The 16571-nt window shown below is 40.4% G+C and overlaps 1 protein-coding gene across 1 annotated transcript; it reads right to left on the reverse strand.

The window, feature by feature from the left end:
- Nucleotides 1–13774: 13774 nt before the first annotated feature.
- Nucleotides 13775–15714, reverse strand: LOC107803133 (stress enhanced protein 2, chloroplastic). The gene is made up of 2 exons (XM_016626766.2): nt 15328–15714; nt 13775–14280 (listed from the first exon to the last, which is right to left on the reverse strand). Exons 1-2 carry the CDS (start codon nt 15640–15642, stop codon nt 14011–14013), a joined length of 585 nt encoding a protein of 194 aa, XP_016482252.1. The 5' UTR covers nt 15643–15714; the 3' UTR covers nt 13775–14010.
- Between the last annotated feature and the right edge of the window lie 857 nt (nt 15715–16571).

The raw sequence follows: 16571 nt of genomic DNA on the forward strand, positions 1-16571 counted from the left end.
ACAATTCAAGATCAAGCTCAAGCTCAAAGGCCTTTGAATTTATACTAGAAAAATAGAATCAGAGGAATCATAGAGATTGTAACACTCAAATATTTGAAATAAAATACTACGATTGTTGCGATATTTTTCGGTCTTGATTTTATTTTCTCGACGCAAATTTATTGTCTACAAATTCTGGCACGCCCAGTGGGACAATCTCTACCTCTCATCTCAACTTTTCAATCACTAGAGTTCAAGAACATTGAAATGGCTTTGAAGAAAATCAACTCCAGATCAACATCCACCAAGGCTGCTAACTCCAGGTTCTATGCTAATGTGGAAAGCATCCTCGATGTCACCTTTGGAAGCTTCGGACCAGTTACGAGGAGCAAAGCAAGCTCTTTAGGACAACAAGCACCCCAAGTGTCGTCCGCATCAACCCCTGTTTTCGGATCTTCATCCTCAAAAGGAGCAAGATCTTCTACAAACGCATCTGAAGGAGGAAGCGATGTTGCTGAAAAGATCAAGAAAACTCTTGCTCTGCTTGACCTCTCCGGCTCCAAGCACTCTGCTGTGAAGGAAGATGATGATGCTTCAAGCGATGGATCCTTCCCACTTACACCACATAGCGTGAGCCAGTCAAGGATCAATCTATGTGAAAATCTATGCTACTCTCCGTCATCCACGACAATCATGCAAGCCATAGTGACAAACACTTCATCTATGGAGGAGCAGTTGACAAACTTGACGGAAGCAATCGTTGGCTTGACCAAATGCATGCAAAATCAAGAGGCTAGAATTGGCAAGCTAACATACAGGGTGGGAATCTTGATGGAAGAAGAATCTACCCATCCACCCGGCAAGCTCCTAGAAGTTCTAGAGAGTGACTCTCCCCCAAGACAAGTAGCATCCACTAAGGCTATCCCTGTCTCATCTGAAGGGATGATTCCAATCGATCAACTGAAGGAGTTCATCGAAGGAACCATTAAGAACAAATATGAAGTTGCTGTCAAATCCTCCCTTACATATGCAAAGCCGTACACTACAAGGGTCGATATGTTGAAGATGTCTGCTGGCTATCAACCTCCGAAGTTTCAATAGTTTGATGGTAAAGGTAACCCAAAGCAACATATTGCGCACTTCGTTGAGACGTGCAACAATGCTGGGACTTATGGAGATTACCTCATCAAGCAGTTTGTCCGCTCGCTAAAAGGAAATGCTTTTGACTGGTACATGGACCTCGAGGCTGGATCTATCGATAGCTGGGATCAACTAGAGCAAGAGTTCCTCAATCTCTTTTATAACACAAGACACACAGTGAGTATGATAGAGCTTACAAATACTCGTCAACGAAAGGGGGAACCAGTTATCGACTTTATCAATCGTTGGAGGAATGCAAGACTTAACTGCAAAGATAGGCTTAGTGAAGCTTCAGGCATAGAGATGTGCATTCAAGGCATGCATTGGGGATTGCGCTACATCTTGCAAGGTATCAAGCCTAGCACATTTGAAGAACTTGCAACTCGTGCCCATGACATGGAATTGAGCATAGCTTCTGCTGGAAATGAAAGGCTACCCATCTATGGACCTCGCAAAGTGAATGACAAGCAAGAAGTCAGGAAGTGGGGCAAGTTCGTACCCAAGTCTAAAAGCAAAGAAGCTATGAATGTCAATACGTCACTTGTGAAGTTCACGACGAAAGAGAGCAAGAAGCAGAGTATGAAATCCACTTCGTTTCAAGATAAGCCAAGTGGGAAGCTGACTCTAAAAGAAATGCAATAGAAAGAGTACTCATTCCTGGATTCTGATATGCCAGCCATTTTCGAAGAAATCCTCGAGTTAAATCTCATCGAGCTTCCGGAGATGAAGCGACCAAATGAAGCTGGGAAAACAAATGACCCAAACTACTGCAAATATCACCGACTTGTAAGCCACCCTCTAGAGAAGTGCTTTGTCTTCAAGGATAAAGTCATGGACTTGGCTCGCGAAAAGAAGATCGTGCTTGAAGATGAGAAAGCAAGCGCAAATCAAGTCTCTATCACCTTTGGCATATTCAGTCCGGATGAATTATGTAATTTTAAAGAAAGTAAAAATGAAGAATTACTGGAGAGCGACAAAACTGAAGTCAACCAACCTGATGATGATGAAGGTTGGGCATTGGTGACTCGTCGTAGGCGCCACAAAAGGAGCCCGCAAAAAGAATCAGTGGAACAACCAACAAGGAAGATGATGGTAAAAAGACCAATAAAAAAGAATCCAGTTAGGCATTTGAAGAAAGCAAAAATGGAGATGCACCACCCTCAAAAGCCACGAAATCCAGTGACCTTGGAGGAGTTTTTACCAAGTTGGTTTCGCACGAAGATTTCCCATGAGGGCATTGATGCCTCTTGTTGCCATGCTGACAAAGGGGAAGAAAAGAGTGATGACCTACCGTTGGCACCATCTTCAGAAAAGCCCATCGAGTCCACTCCTCAAGAAGTTAATGCTTGTGAGGAAAAGGTCACGTTCACAAATGACGATCTTTTGCTAGGTGACACTCCTCATAACCGCCCATTGTACCTGGTTGGCTATATGCGCAATGAAAGGGTAAATTGGATTTTGGTTGATGGAGGATCCTCAGTGAACATTTTGCCTATCCATACTGTGAAAGAACTTGGTATTCCCATGAACGAACTCTCAGGAAGTCGTGTGATGATCCAAGGATTTAACCAAAGCGGGAAAAAAGCCATAGGCGCGATCAGGCTGGGAATCACTATTGAAGATATGCAATCAAGTGCATGGCTGCATGTGATCGACGCGAAGACTTCATACAATGTTTTGCTTGGGAGGCCTTGGATACATGAGAATAAAGTTGTTCCATCTACCTACCATCAATGTTTAAAATACTACGAGGGTGAAGTCGAGAAGACGGTAGTTGCTGATGATGAGCCATTCACCAAGGCTGAGTCACACTTTGCCGATGCAAAGTTCTACTTGAAGAACCGCATTGTGAAGGAGCTGAAAGTTGATGATGGTACAAAAAGCAAGAATGACGAACCCATAACTAAAAGAGCTGATGTGACTATTGGTAAAGCCAAAACTGTTACTGAGGAGGTACCCGCCAACGTGAGTAAATCTCATAAAAGGGGTATTGCATCTTATGGAAAGAAAGTAAGTCCCGCGCTCCAATATGTCCCTAAAAGGAATAAAGACGAGGGCGGATCACATAATCTCCAAACCAAGACGCTAAGGGAGTTAACTCTTCCGGTAAAACGAATTGAGTCAGTAAAGTTGTCCTCAAAGCCGCTTGCAAGGTTTGTAGCCCAAAATCGTTTGCAGAATGTGGCACTCCCTACAAATCGAACAGATGAAGGTTTCGATCCTAACGCTTACAAGCTATTTGCAAAAGCTGGATACAATCCCAACGAGCCGTCAAAGTTAGGGAAGCTCCCATCAGAAGCTGCAACGAGGCAACCCCGTGAAGGTCTGGGATCAAGCAACCGTCACCGGTGCGCATCTCAATAAGAAGGGCGAGTAGCAATTATATCACTGTAGAAGACGAATCTGCTGCTTCTAACAGGCCTTCTGTCTTTGATTGACTTGGAAAATCAACTCTGAGAACTTCTGTATTTGAGATATTAGGTCTATTAAAGAAGGGGAATAAGTTCCAGAGAAATCATCGAAATACAAGAACACCTGCTTCATCCAAAATTTAGGAGATCTCTAAGGATTTCCAAAGCTTGGTTCCTTCCAGAATGAGGCGACAAACAAAACTGGTGGTTTCATGTAAAGAAGTACTGAAGGTAAAGCCATATACTGTGGTCTACACTAAGGAACGTAACGAAGATGAAGAAAGTGTAGGTTTTTCGTATCATATCACTGTACAAGGCGAGAATGGTGTTTCGTCTTCAATGGAAGATAATGCGGAATTGGAGGATATTTCACCGTGTTATCACATATCCTTCAATGATGGGGACCCTCAAGAAGATGAAGATGCGAAAGATGCTCCACCTGAACTTGAAGAAGGAGTGAAGACGACAGTTGATGCCTTAAAAGAAGTTAACCTTGGCACCGATGAGGAACCAAGACCCACCTACCTAAGTGCTTTACTAGAAGCTGATGAAGAGAGCACTTATATTGAGTTACTCAAAGAATTCAGGGATGTCTTTGCTTGGAGTTACAAAGAGATTCCTGGTTTGGACTCGAAAGTAGCAGTCCATCACCTTGCAGTCAGAAATGGTGCTCGCCCTGTTAAACAAGCTCAAAGGCATTTTAGGCCAGACTTGGTTCCCCTGATTGAAACTGAAGTTAACAAACTCATTGAAGTTGGATTTATTCGGGAAGTTAAATACCCAACATGGGTTTCAAGTATTTTCCCTGTAAGGAAGAAGAATGGCCAGATTCGAGTATGCGTTGACTTCAGGGACCTCAATAATGCATGTCCCAAAGATGAATTCATGCTTCCTATTCCAGAGTTGATGATCGATGCTACTACTGGTTACGAGGCAATGTCTTTCATGGACGGTTCGTCGGGCTATAACCAAATTCGCATGGCACCAAAAGATGAAGAGCTTACTGCATTTCGCACCCCCAATGGTGTTTATTGCTACAAGGTAATGCATTTTGGCTTGAAGAATGCTGGTGCTACTTACCAAAGGGCTATGTTCGACGATCTTCTCCACAAGAATGTCGAATGCTATGTTGACGACTTGGTGGTGAAATCAAGAGAGAAGGGTGACCACATGAAAGACTTGAGGATGGTATTTGAATTTCTCCAGAGGTACCAACTTAGGATGAATCCGTTGAAATGTGCCTTTGGAGTTACTTCTGGAAAGTTCCTTGGTTTCATTGTCCGCCATCGAGGGATCGAAATTGATCAAGCCAAAGTGGATGCCATTTTGAAAATGCCTGAGCCTCGAGATATCCATGAATTGAAGAGTCTGCAAGGAAAGCTAGCATACCTTAGAAGATTCATATCAAACCTGGCTGGGAGGTGCCAACCATTTAGTCACCTCATGAAGAAAGGTGTTTCTTTCAAGTGGGATCAAGCTTGTAGCAATGCCTTCGAAAGTATCAAAACCTACTTGATGAAGCCTCCAGTTTTAGCAGCTCCTATACCAGGAAAGCCATTGATACTATACATTGCGGTGCAGGAAAGGTCTGTTGGAGCATTATTGGCCCAAGAAAATAGTGAGGGGGAAGAAAACTCTCTTTACTACTTGAGCAGGATGATGACACCTAACGAGTTGAACTATTCGCCAATTGAAAAGTTGTGTTTGGCGCTAGTCTTCTCAATTCAAAAGTTGAAGCACTACTTTCAAGCTCATGTTGTCCGTCTTGTTTCTAAAGCAAATCCCATCAAGTTCGTGATGTCAAAACCTGTTCTTAGTGATCGACTAGCGAGATGGTACCTCCAATTTCAACAATTCGAGATTTTGTACATCCCTCAAAAGGCTGTAAAAGGACAAGCATTGGCAGACTTCTTGGCAGATCATCCGATACCTGATGACTGAGAGCTAACTGATGAACTACCTGATGAGCACGCAATGGTCGTTGAAGTTCAACCTCCATAGAAGATGTACTTTGATGGTGTTACGCATCGTGGGGGAGCCGGGGCTGGAGTAGTATTTGTCACTCCTCAAGGTGAAGTCTTGCCCTACTCCTTCACCTTGACACAACTCTGTTCCAACAATGTTGTTGAATATCAAGCATTAATACCTGGGCTTGAAATGGTCGTTGATATGAAGCAATTGCAATTGCAAGTCTTTAGTGACTCCCAGTTAGTGGTCAATCAGCTTTTGGGTAGTTACGAGGTCAAGAAGCCTGAACTACACCTATATCATGATTACGCAAAAAAGTTGATGGGGTGGCTCAGCGATGTGACTATTCAGTATGTACCAAGGAAAGAAAATAAGAAGGTTGATATTTTAGCTGCTCTAGCTTCATCATTAGCCCTACCTGACCAAGCGCAAGTTACCGTCTGCCAAAAATGGGTAGTACCGCCGCCAAATGAGGTCGAAGGTGAAGAAAACGAACTCAAGCATCTTGTTGCTATTTCTGAAGTTGATAAAGAAGAATGGCGACAACCCATTATCGACTACTTATGCTATGGGATACTTCCAGAAAATTCGAGGAGAAGGACTAAAATCTGTCGTCGTCCACCTCGCTTCCTTTACTATAAGAATATTTTATACAGAAGGTCGTTCGAGGGAGTACTCTTGCGATGCCTAGGAGAAGAAGAAGCTCTCCAAGCTTTGTAAGAGGCACATTCTAGGGTATGTGGGTCACACCAATCCGGACCAAAGCTCTACTTCCATATAAAAAGGATGTGATACTATTGGCCAATGATGGTAAAAGATTGCTTGGACTACGCTCGAAGATGCAAGGCTTGTCAATTCCATGCGAATTTTATTCATCAACCTCCTGAAATATTGCACCCGACTGTTGCATCCTGGCCATTTGACGCTTGGGGATTGGATGTTGTTGGACCACTGCCAAAGTCCTCTGGTAGGCACCTATACATCTTGGCTGCAACTGACTACTTCTCAAAATGGGTTGAAGTTGTTGCTCTTAAGGAAGTAAAAAAGGAAAATGTTGCAAGTTTCATCCGAGTAAACATTATTTATCGCTTTGGCATTCCTCGTTACATAATAACGGATAATGGAAAGCCAATCGATAATAGGTTGATAAACAGGATTTTTGATCTCTTTGGCTTCAAGCAACGTAACTCTTCGATGTACAATGCTGCCGCCAATGGTCTAGCTGAGGCATTCAACAAGACTCTATGCAACTTGTTAAAGAAAGTTGTCTCCAAATCCAAACGAGATTGGAATGACCGTATGAAAGAAGCTCTATGGGCATATAGAACGACTCATCGCACGCCAACACAGGCGACTCCTTATTCACTCATTTATGGAGTCGAAGCCGTCTTGCCACTTGAGCGTCAAATACCTTCGTTACGACTGGCTACTCAAGAAGGGATCACTGATGAAGAAAATGCTCGACTTCGATTAGCAGAGTTGGAAGCTCTTGATGAAAAGAGATTGGAAGCTCAATAGAGTCTTGAATGTTATCAAGCTTGATTGTCTCACGCCTTTAATAAAAGAGTTCATCCTAGATTCTTTCAAGTAGGAGATCAAGTCCTTTCCGTACGAAGACCCATAATTACTTCTCATAAACCTGTAGGGAAGTTCACTTCAAAATGGGATGAGCCATATGTCGTACAAGAAGCTTACTCAAGTGGGGCTTACAAGCTGGTTGATACAAATGGTATGAGGATCGTCCCTATCAATGGCAAGTTTTTGAAAAAGTATTATCCTTGAAGTTGCAATGCTCCTAGACGTACGAGCCTATATTGCAAGTCATGACGCTCCTCGACGTACGAGCCTAAACTGCAAGTCATGATGCTCTTTGACACATGAGCCTAAACTGCATGTTGCTACACTCCTGGCCCGCAAGAGTATAAATTGTGTACGGCCCAAAAAAAAGGTCCGCTAGGTTGAAAATCTCGAAAGAAGCGTCCTAGGCAAAAGTTAGGACGTAAAAAAAAATCTACCCAGTCTGAACACGGTAAGACTTGATCCTCTTCACCGAGGTACGTAGGAAGCTTAGAGTTTCATTCTAAGTTCAGTCTCATAAGTTCAAAAGATACATATTGCCCCAATTGTTGTCCGAGTGAAGTATGGAGGAATGCAAAATCAAGCTGAAATGTCATCCTCTTATTGAACTTTGATCTCATTTGATTTAAAAGGAGCAACCCTCCATGGTAAATTGATATCTTCAAGTCCGTTGGTATTCAAGTTGAAGTCCCCAAGTTGAAATCTTCAACTCTGTCGGTCTTCAAGTTGAAGTCTTCAAATTCGCCGATCTTCGAGTTGAAATATTTAGGCCCTCCAAGTCTCAAAGTTGAAGTCTCCAAGTCCGTCGGTCTACAAGTTGAAGTCTTCAAATTCGCCGATCTTCAAGTTGAAATATTTAGGCCTTCCAAGTCTCAAAGTTGAAGTCTTCGAGTCCGTCGGTCTTCAAGTTGAAGTCTTCAAATTCGCCGATCTTCAAGTTGAAATATTTAGGCCCTCCAAGTCTCAAAGTTGAAGTCTTCAAGTTCGTCGGTCTTCAAGTTTCAGTCTTCAAATTCGTCGGTCTTAAAGTTGAAATATTTAAGCCCCCAAATTGAAGTCTTCAAGTTCGTCGGTCTTCAAGTTTCAGTCTTCAAATTTGCCGATCTTAAAGCTGAATTGTTTAAGCCCTCTGAATCTTCGAGTTGAAGTCTTCAAAGTCCGCCAAATCTTTAAAGTTTTCCAAGTGTTCAATTTGATGTCGTCTTCAAGTTGAAGCTTTGTAACTTTTCAATCTTAAGGTGGACATATAAGTCCCGTTGCACCTTAAGTTGGCCTCTTCGTGGGTTTGTCCTTAAAAGGAACTATAACTTTCCAATCTTAAGGTGGACATATAAGTCCCTTCGCACCTTAAGTTGGCCTCTTCGTGGGTTTGTCCTTAAAAGGAACTATAACTTTCCAATCTTAAGGTGGACATATGAGTCCCTTCGCATCTTAAGTCAGCCTCGCCGATAGTCGAGCCATTTTGAGAGTAATCTCTCCAAGAATTGGGCCACATTGAGAGTAATCTCTCTAAGAATTAGGTCATTTTGAGGGTAATCTCTCCAAGAACCGGGCCATATTGAGAGTAATCTCTCCAAGAATCGGGCCACATTGAGAGTCATCTCTCCAAGAATTGGGCCAGGGCCACATTGAGAGTAATCTCTCCAAGAAACGGGCCATTTTGAGAGTCATCTCTCCAAGAATTGGGCCACATTGAGAGTAATCTCTCCAAGAATCGGGCCATTTTGAGAGTAATCTCTCCAAGAATTAGGTCATTTTGAGAGCAATCTCTCTAAGAACCGGGCCACATTGAGAGTAATCTCTCTAAGAATTGGGCCAGGGCCACATTGAGAGTAATCTCTCCAAGAAACGGGCCATTTTGAGAGTCATCTCTCCAAGAATTGGGCCACATTGAGAGTAATCTCTCCAAGAATCGGGCCATTTTGAGAGTAATCTCTCCAAGAATTGGACCACATTGAGAGTAATCTCTCCAAGAATCGGGCCATTTTGAGAGTAATCTCTCCGGTAGTCGGGCCATGAAAGTAATCCCTCCGATATTTGGACAGGGATGAGTACCCATCCCTTCATACCCTAAGATTGTTTTCTTCATACATAGATCATCGTTAAACAAGAACATATCCTTCTCGTTTGACCTACAAAACAAAAAAAAAGACACAATAAAAAAAGAAAAAAAAACGTTACCTGTCGGAGATGAGCTCCAGCAAATTTGCAAATTGCTGATTGATGCTTAATAATCACAAGAGCATGGGATTTATATAGGTGTGCAAAGGCAACAGTCAGGGGACTTTGTGCGATGTGGGAACTACGACATTAGTCTTCGAAACGGACTCGGACTCGTTAAGGAAGGCGGCTGAAGTTTTCATTCTCCAAGTCAACAATGAAGTAACGAGAGGAGATTTTTTGGAATTAACAAGGCTGAAATTTTTGTGCTACTCTACGTGTCATTTTAATAAGGGAACATGTTTAGAAAAAGGGGGACAAAATGCAATTGACAAACATTTGGAATTGACGTTGAAGACATCATGCTTTTGTGAAAGGATTCAAATGCAAACAAACTGATCTTGGCATGAATAAATAAATGGGTCATTTGATTAAAGATTAGATTATTAGGTGATTCTTAATCTGATCGTTTGGAGGAAGTATGTGGTTTCAGAGATCTGTACTTCAACTCTAGTCTTGGGTAAATATCCCGACAAGTCTTGAAGTAGGGGGTATTTATATGCATACAAATTTAATTCAAAGGGAAAATTTAGACTATATTTTAAATATACTAGTCCAAATAAATATTATGGGCTAATATAATTGGATTAATTATATAAATCAAATATGTATGGATTAAATAAATAAGTCTTAATCCATTGGGCTAGCCCCATTTAATTGGGCTAAAGTGATGAGCCCACTTCATTAAGCCCAAGATGACATCTTCCTAGAGGCCCAGTATCATGCCACGTGTCAAAATGACATGGCATGCCAAGTCACACTAAAAGGCCAATGAAGTCGCGCCACGTATGCAAGTGACATGTTTTGGCCAATCAAATGCGACCATGTCATACTTCAATTTGATTGGTTGGAAAGAGTTTGTTCTTATCACAACTCCTCTCTTCCACAACTATAAATAAGGGTCTTCATAACTCAGAAAGAGACTAGAAGTTATAACAAAAAGCAAGAGAGAGCTCGTGGATCAAACGCCGCAAATTTCTCTACAAGTTTCAAGCTTCAAGCTTCAAGCAATCAAGTTCAAGTTCAAGAAATCAAGTTCAAGCTCAAGAACGAAAAACAATTCAAGTATTCAAGATCAAGAACGAAGTCAAATCAAATACAAGGCGTTCAAGATCAAGGCTACTTGTTTGTGATAAAATTCGTGGCAACAATCAAAGTGTTCGTGACGGATAAATCAAATTACAATTCAAGATCAAGCTCAAAGGCCATTGAATTTATACTAGAAAAGTAGAATCAGAGGAATCATAGAGATTGTAACACTCAAATATTTGAAATAAAATACTACGATTGTTGCGATATTTTTCGGTCTTGATTTTATTTTCTCGACGCAAATTTATTGTCTACAGGGTACAAGTTAAAACCTTTTAAAAAAATGGATATAAATTAAATGGGGGCGACTAAATAGGGCGCCCCGTATATATTTTACTTCTCCACTCTACTTCTTCATCTTCATTGTCCACTCTTTAATTGCAAATTTGATTGGTTCAATTGTTGAAACTAATGTTGTCTCTTAAAATTTTAAAGTTGAGCATTGTATTTATTGTATGTGGTAGAACTTGAGCTTAAAACTTGAACGAGAAGAACAAAACTCCATTAAAGCTTATTTTGAAGCTTGGTTGGAAAACTAAACTTTGTGAAATTGTTATTTATTGAGATTTGGTGTAGTTACAATAGATTTGGTTCATCTTGGGAGCTTATGTCTTAATTTTGATTTTTGAGATTTTTAAATCATGGGTCCTTAACTATTTTTCATCTCAAAATTGCTATTAAGACTGGGTGCTCAATTAATATATTTATATAAATTTTCTAGTTTTTATAATAAATAATAGTGTTTGGTTCTGTAAGTAATCACCCATAACTTATAATGTAGATCTGCCTATGATCCCAAGATGTCTTATAAATCAAAACAGTAACATAGTGCACCATATGTATTGCCTAACTTCATGATATTTGTAAATTTTTCTGTTCAGTCAAATCAATTAAATATATATATATATCATTATCAAGCTTTTTACTTGCATCTTACCCCCTTATCTTTTACGATTTGCTCTCTAATATTCATCTTTATTTCAAAAACAATAAAATAAGAATAGTATAATTCTGACTACATCAAGCTATGGAAGGTGCAAAGAAGATATCGAATTTATTTGATTCCTCACCGTGCTCTAACACTTCGCAAAGCTTCATCAAATGGAGATTTTCAATGCCAAGTTCACTGATTTCACACATTATCGATCCACCAGATAATATGCAATACTGCAAATAACCAAAATTACACCTCTAGTATTGTGCACTAACTACGGAAGAGATGAAAAGCAAAAGCGATAGTTAGTAAATAGGCATGACACTATGAAAAACGAAATAGTAAGACATAATATCGCCACTAGCGATATATACAATAACCCTGCCAGACTAGTCTTACAAAGGTACGAAGAGAGACAAGACTCAACTATCTCCTAACCTACGACCCTAATACTCGACCTCCACATCTTCCTATCAAGTGCCATGTCCTCAAAAATCTGAAGCCTCGCCATGTCCTGCCTAATCACCCCTCCCCAATACTTCTTAGGCCGCCTTCTACCTCTTCTCGTGCCCTCCACAACCAGCCACTCACACCTCCTTACCGGAGCATCTGGGCTTCTCCTCTAAACATCCCCGAACCATCTGAGTCTCGCTTCCCCCATCTTGTCATCAATGGGAGCCACGCACACCTTCTCCTGGATATCTTTATTCCTAATCTTATCTATCCTAGTGTGCCTGCACATCCACCTCAACATCCCCATCTCTGCTACTTTCATCTTCTGAATATGTGAATTCTTAACAGGCCAACACTCAACCCTATACATCATGGTCGGTCTAACCACTGCTTTATAGAACTTGCCTTTCAGTATCGATTGCACTCTCTTGTCGCACAGGACTCCAAATGCTAACCTACACTTCATCCATCCTACCCCAATACGATGCGTGACGTCCTCGTCGATCTCCCCTCCTCCCTGGATAACAGACCCAAGGTACTTAAAACTGCTTCTACTAGGGATGACCTGTGATTCAAGCCTCACATCCACGCCTACTTTTCCCGGCTCAGCGCTGAACTTACACTCCAGGTACTCCGTCTTTGTCCTGCTCAGCTTGAAACCCTTAGACTCAAGAGCCTCTCTCCAAACCTCCAGCCTCTCGTTAACACCAGCGTGCGACTCATCAATCAGAACTATGTCGTCGGCAAATAGCATGCACTATGGCACCTCCCCCTGAATATGGTGTGTTAACTCGTCTATCACCAGGGCGAATAAGAACGGACTGAGCGCAGAACCTTGATGTAACCCCATAACAACATGAAAATGCTCAGAGTCACCTCCTGTTGTCCTAACCCGAGTCTTAGCCCCATCATACATGTCCTTAATCACCATAATGTAGGCAACCGTCACACCTTTTGCCTCCAAGCATCTCCAGAGAACTTCTTTAGGAACCTTGTCATATGCTTTCTCTAGGTCAATAAACATCATGTGCAGATCCTTCTTCCTCTCTCTGAACTGTTCCACCAACCTCCTAACAAGGTGTATAGCTTCCATACTAGAACGACCCGACATGAACTCGAACTGGTTGTCGGATACAGACACCGTCATCCTCATCCTCGCTTCAACCACCCTCTTCCACACATTCATGGTATGACTCAATAATTTGATACCCCTATAATTGTTACAGCTCTGGATATCACATTTGTTCTTATACAATGGAACCACCATACTCCACCTCCATTCATCCAGCATCCTCTTCGCCTTAAAAATAACATTAAACAGCCTAGTCAGCCACTCCAGACCTGCTCTCCCCACACACTTTTAAAATTCCACCAGAATCTCGTCTGGCCCGGTCGCTCTGCCCCTACTCATCTTACGCATAGCTCCCACGACCTCCTCAACCTTGATGCGCCCGTAGTACCCAAAGTCACAGTGACTCTCGGAATGCTCCAATTCACCTAGCACAATATTCTGATCCCCTTCTTCATTCAGAGGTTTATGAAAGTAAGTCTGTCATCTCCTCTTAATCTAGGCATCTTCCATCGATACTCTACTATCGTCGTCCTTGATGCATCTCACTTGGTCCAAATCCCTAGCCTTCCTCTCTCTCGTCTTGACCAGCCGAAATAATTTCTTCTCCCCGCCTTTCTCCCTCAGTTCCTCGTACATACGACCATAAGCCGCAATCTTAGCCTCTGTAATCGTCAGCTTAGCTTCCTTCCTAGCTACCTTATACCTCACCATGCACGCTCGCATCTCCTCCTCACCTGTGCCCCCCACCGACTTCTGGTACACCGCCTTCTTCGCTTCCACTTTATCTTGGACCACTTCATTCCACCACCAGTCTCCTTTGTGCCTGCCAGAGACTCCCGTCGAGACTCCTAACACCTCTCTCGCAGCCTCCCTTATGCAGTCTGTTGTCGTTGACCAGTGATTTAAAAAATGACACCCAATATGCATATGTCGATTTAAACTATGAATTATGATTTAATTCATAAAAACCTCCACAGACGGGATCGATGGGGGTTAACTAATTAACTAAGGTCTAATTACATCATACATATATGTCCATACACATGGTATACACTTGAAACCTTCCATAAAATAAGCTATTTATACACAAACTATTAACACTTTCTTTTTCAATATTTATTCTTGTCTGTCTTTAATTATGGTGTTTTATTTTCAATATTTGAGACCTAGATATCGTCAGTCCAATCACTGAGCTCGTTGTCATAGAACAAGCCATCGACGATTTGATCAATTAGGGAATCGATGAAAGTGTTGCAACCAACTGTGAAGATTCGGCCAACTTTGCTGGGAGAACTTGAAAACCAAGCAAAAATGGCAGCACAAGCTACAGCACCAATAGAAATCCCAGCAGCTTCAGCTATTCCTTGAAAATCCGTCTTTCTGAATACAGAATTTCCAGTCACTACTTCCATTGACACTGTTGCTGCAAACACAATCTGGACAAAATCTTGAGCTTTATGTGGTGGATAACACATGATTATAAAGGCATATATATATACTTACAAAGTGTAAATAATATTTTCACTATTAATTCAACTTAATCTATGGAGTCGCGTTTGTTAGAAAACGCTTTATCCCATTGTGGGACTTTCTGCGCGAATCCAGATTTAGCCAGATTCCAATGCGAATACAGGATACCGAGTGAAAAATCCAAAAAAAAAAAAATCAATTATTACTACTTAATTATTGCTCTCTTTTTCAAATTTTCATATCAGACTTGGTAAAAAATCTACAAATTATTGTTAATCAGCTTAATCTTTAGTATAAAATTTATTTACGTCGCCAGTATACAGAACATGAACTCTTAATTATATTGATGATGTAATAAGCCCGTTGCAAAAATATATGATTATATATTCAATGGTTCTGTTCAGGATGACTTTCAAAATTTAGACTTGAATTAGACACCTGTGATCATTTAGAAATGATTGTTAAAAATAAATCAATTTTGTTTAGCTTTAATAAATAAATAAAAAAAAACTTTTGTTCCCATGCGAGTCAGGTTTCCTCAAAATGGTTTTTTTTCACCCCTCAAAATAGTTTATTGATCTAACGTAGTGAGCACCCAGCGGAAAAGGAAATTTGATTTATGTTTGACACGACGAAAGTTATTTCAATAGTATTACATGTTATTTGGTCAGCCAGCAAAAAATATTTTACAAATATATATTAGCAAATTGGATAGCATTTGATGATTTTTTTTACTATTATAAATAACACTCCCTCCCTTTTAATTTATTTAAACTTTTTCAGAGTAGAAGGGTCAAATTGACTAATTTTTAAAACAGATCATAGAGTTTCACTCATAATTTCTTTTTCTAATTTTGCGTTATTGATCCAGATCTCAGATTTTCTAAATGAAAAAAAATACACCTAGATTTTAAAGTCCAGTTGAAATTAAAATCTTGATCAGTTTGAACCATATGCTTTGAAACTGAATATAAGAACCAATCACAACCAGAAAAAAGTGAGAAGTTAATTACCATGGCAAGTCGACCAGAGATAATCTCAAAATCCTGACTCTTTTTGGAACTCTCTATATACTCCGACAACGTTGCGAAAAAGGGTGAAACCTCGTCATCTTCTCCATGAAAACCGTTCTTGGTCTTGATTACTCCGACAGGATCCGACCCGAATGACCTTAAAGTAGTCAACCTCGGCTGCAACATTATTTTCCCATTCTCCAGCTGCCCTGGTTCTGATACTCTCAGCTTCTGAACCGGCGTAAAAACCGCCGGTTCAGCCTTTTGAGTCTGTGGTTTGAGCTCACAGAAAACCGGTCGGGCTGTTAAGGCCATTCGAGAAATTAGAAGAATCTAACAGATTGATTCCTCAAAAGTGGGAGAGAAAGTGTTTGAGAAAGTGGGGTTATTCTTGATAGAATCTTGGTGGGAGTTTTTAACTCAAATAGTCCCTTAACTTTGAGGGTCGTTTATTTTAGTCCTTATTGAGTTACTATGTTATCTTGAGCATATGTAATCCTATAAGTTTGTAAAAATTGAATTTTGATAACAAAATATTAGAATGAGCCTTTTAAGCTAATAAAAAGGTCACATATTTTTCACATGATTAGAGTAAAAACCGACCTCGAAAACGATCTTCCCCAATTTTAGTGTTTTACGTTGGTTCTATAGCACTAATCAAAACAAAAATAAAAACTCTAAACAAAAGAATCTCTACAAAAACTTTTAAAAAGAAATTATAATCAATAAAAATAAATTGCGATTAGGAGAAAAGTTGAAATTGACCATGTTGAATCGATCACGATCATTATTTAGCTTAGGCACGAAAAATACATGACATTTCTGTTTAATGATCTATTTGAAAGTTTTCTTATTTAGTTGGACCAAAAGTGCTCAATTTTTAGAATTAAAAAGAACACATAACAAAAGTGCTCAATTGTTAGAATAAAAAGCACTCAAGATATTATAATAAAAATAAAAATGACGTATATCTCTAAACTTTAGGACCATTTTGATTAAAGGCTCATCTTGGAGGTGGGGGTTAGGTTTTGGTGGTGATTGTGAAGAGTCCACGTCTAAGAAAAGTGATGTCTGGTGTAAAGTGTCGTATGGTTAGTGGCTGCAGAGAAGACTAGCAGACGTGGATATTGAATTGGTCTTTTACGTCAATTTCAAAGTAGTACAAGATGGAGTATAGGAGTTGAGTGGGTAAGATAAGTAATGAAAGACTAGGAATTGGATAGAGAAATGAGTAATGACTAATG

The sequence above is a fragment of the Nicotiana tabacum genome, chromosome 11, assembly GCF_000715075.1.
Source record: "Nicotiana tabacum cultivar K326 chromosome 11, ASM71507v2, whole genome shotgun sequence".
In the NCBI taxonomy this organism is placed as follows: domain Eukaryota; kingdom Viridiplantae; phylum Streptophyta; class Magnoliopsida; order Solanales; family Solanaceae; genus Nicotiana; species Nicotiana tabacum.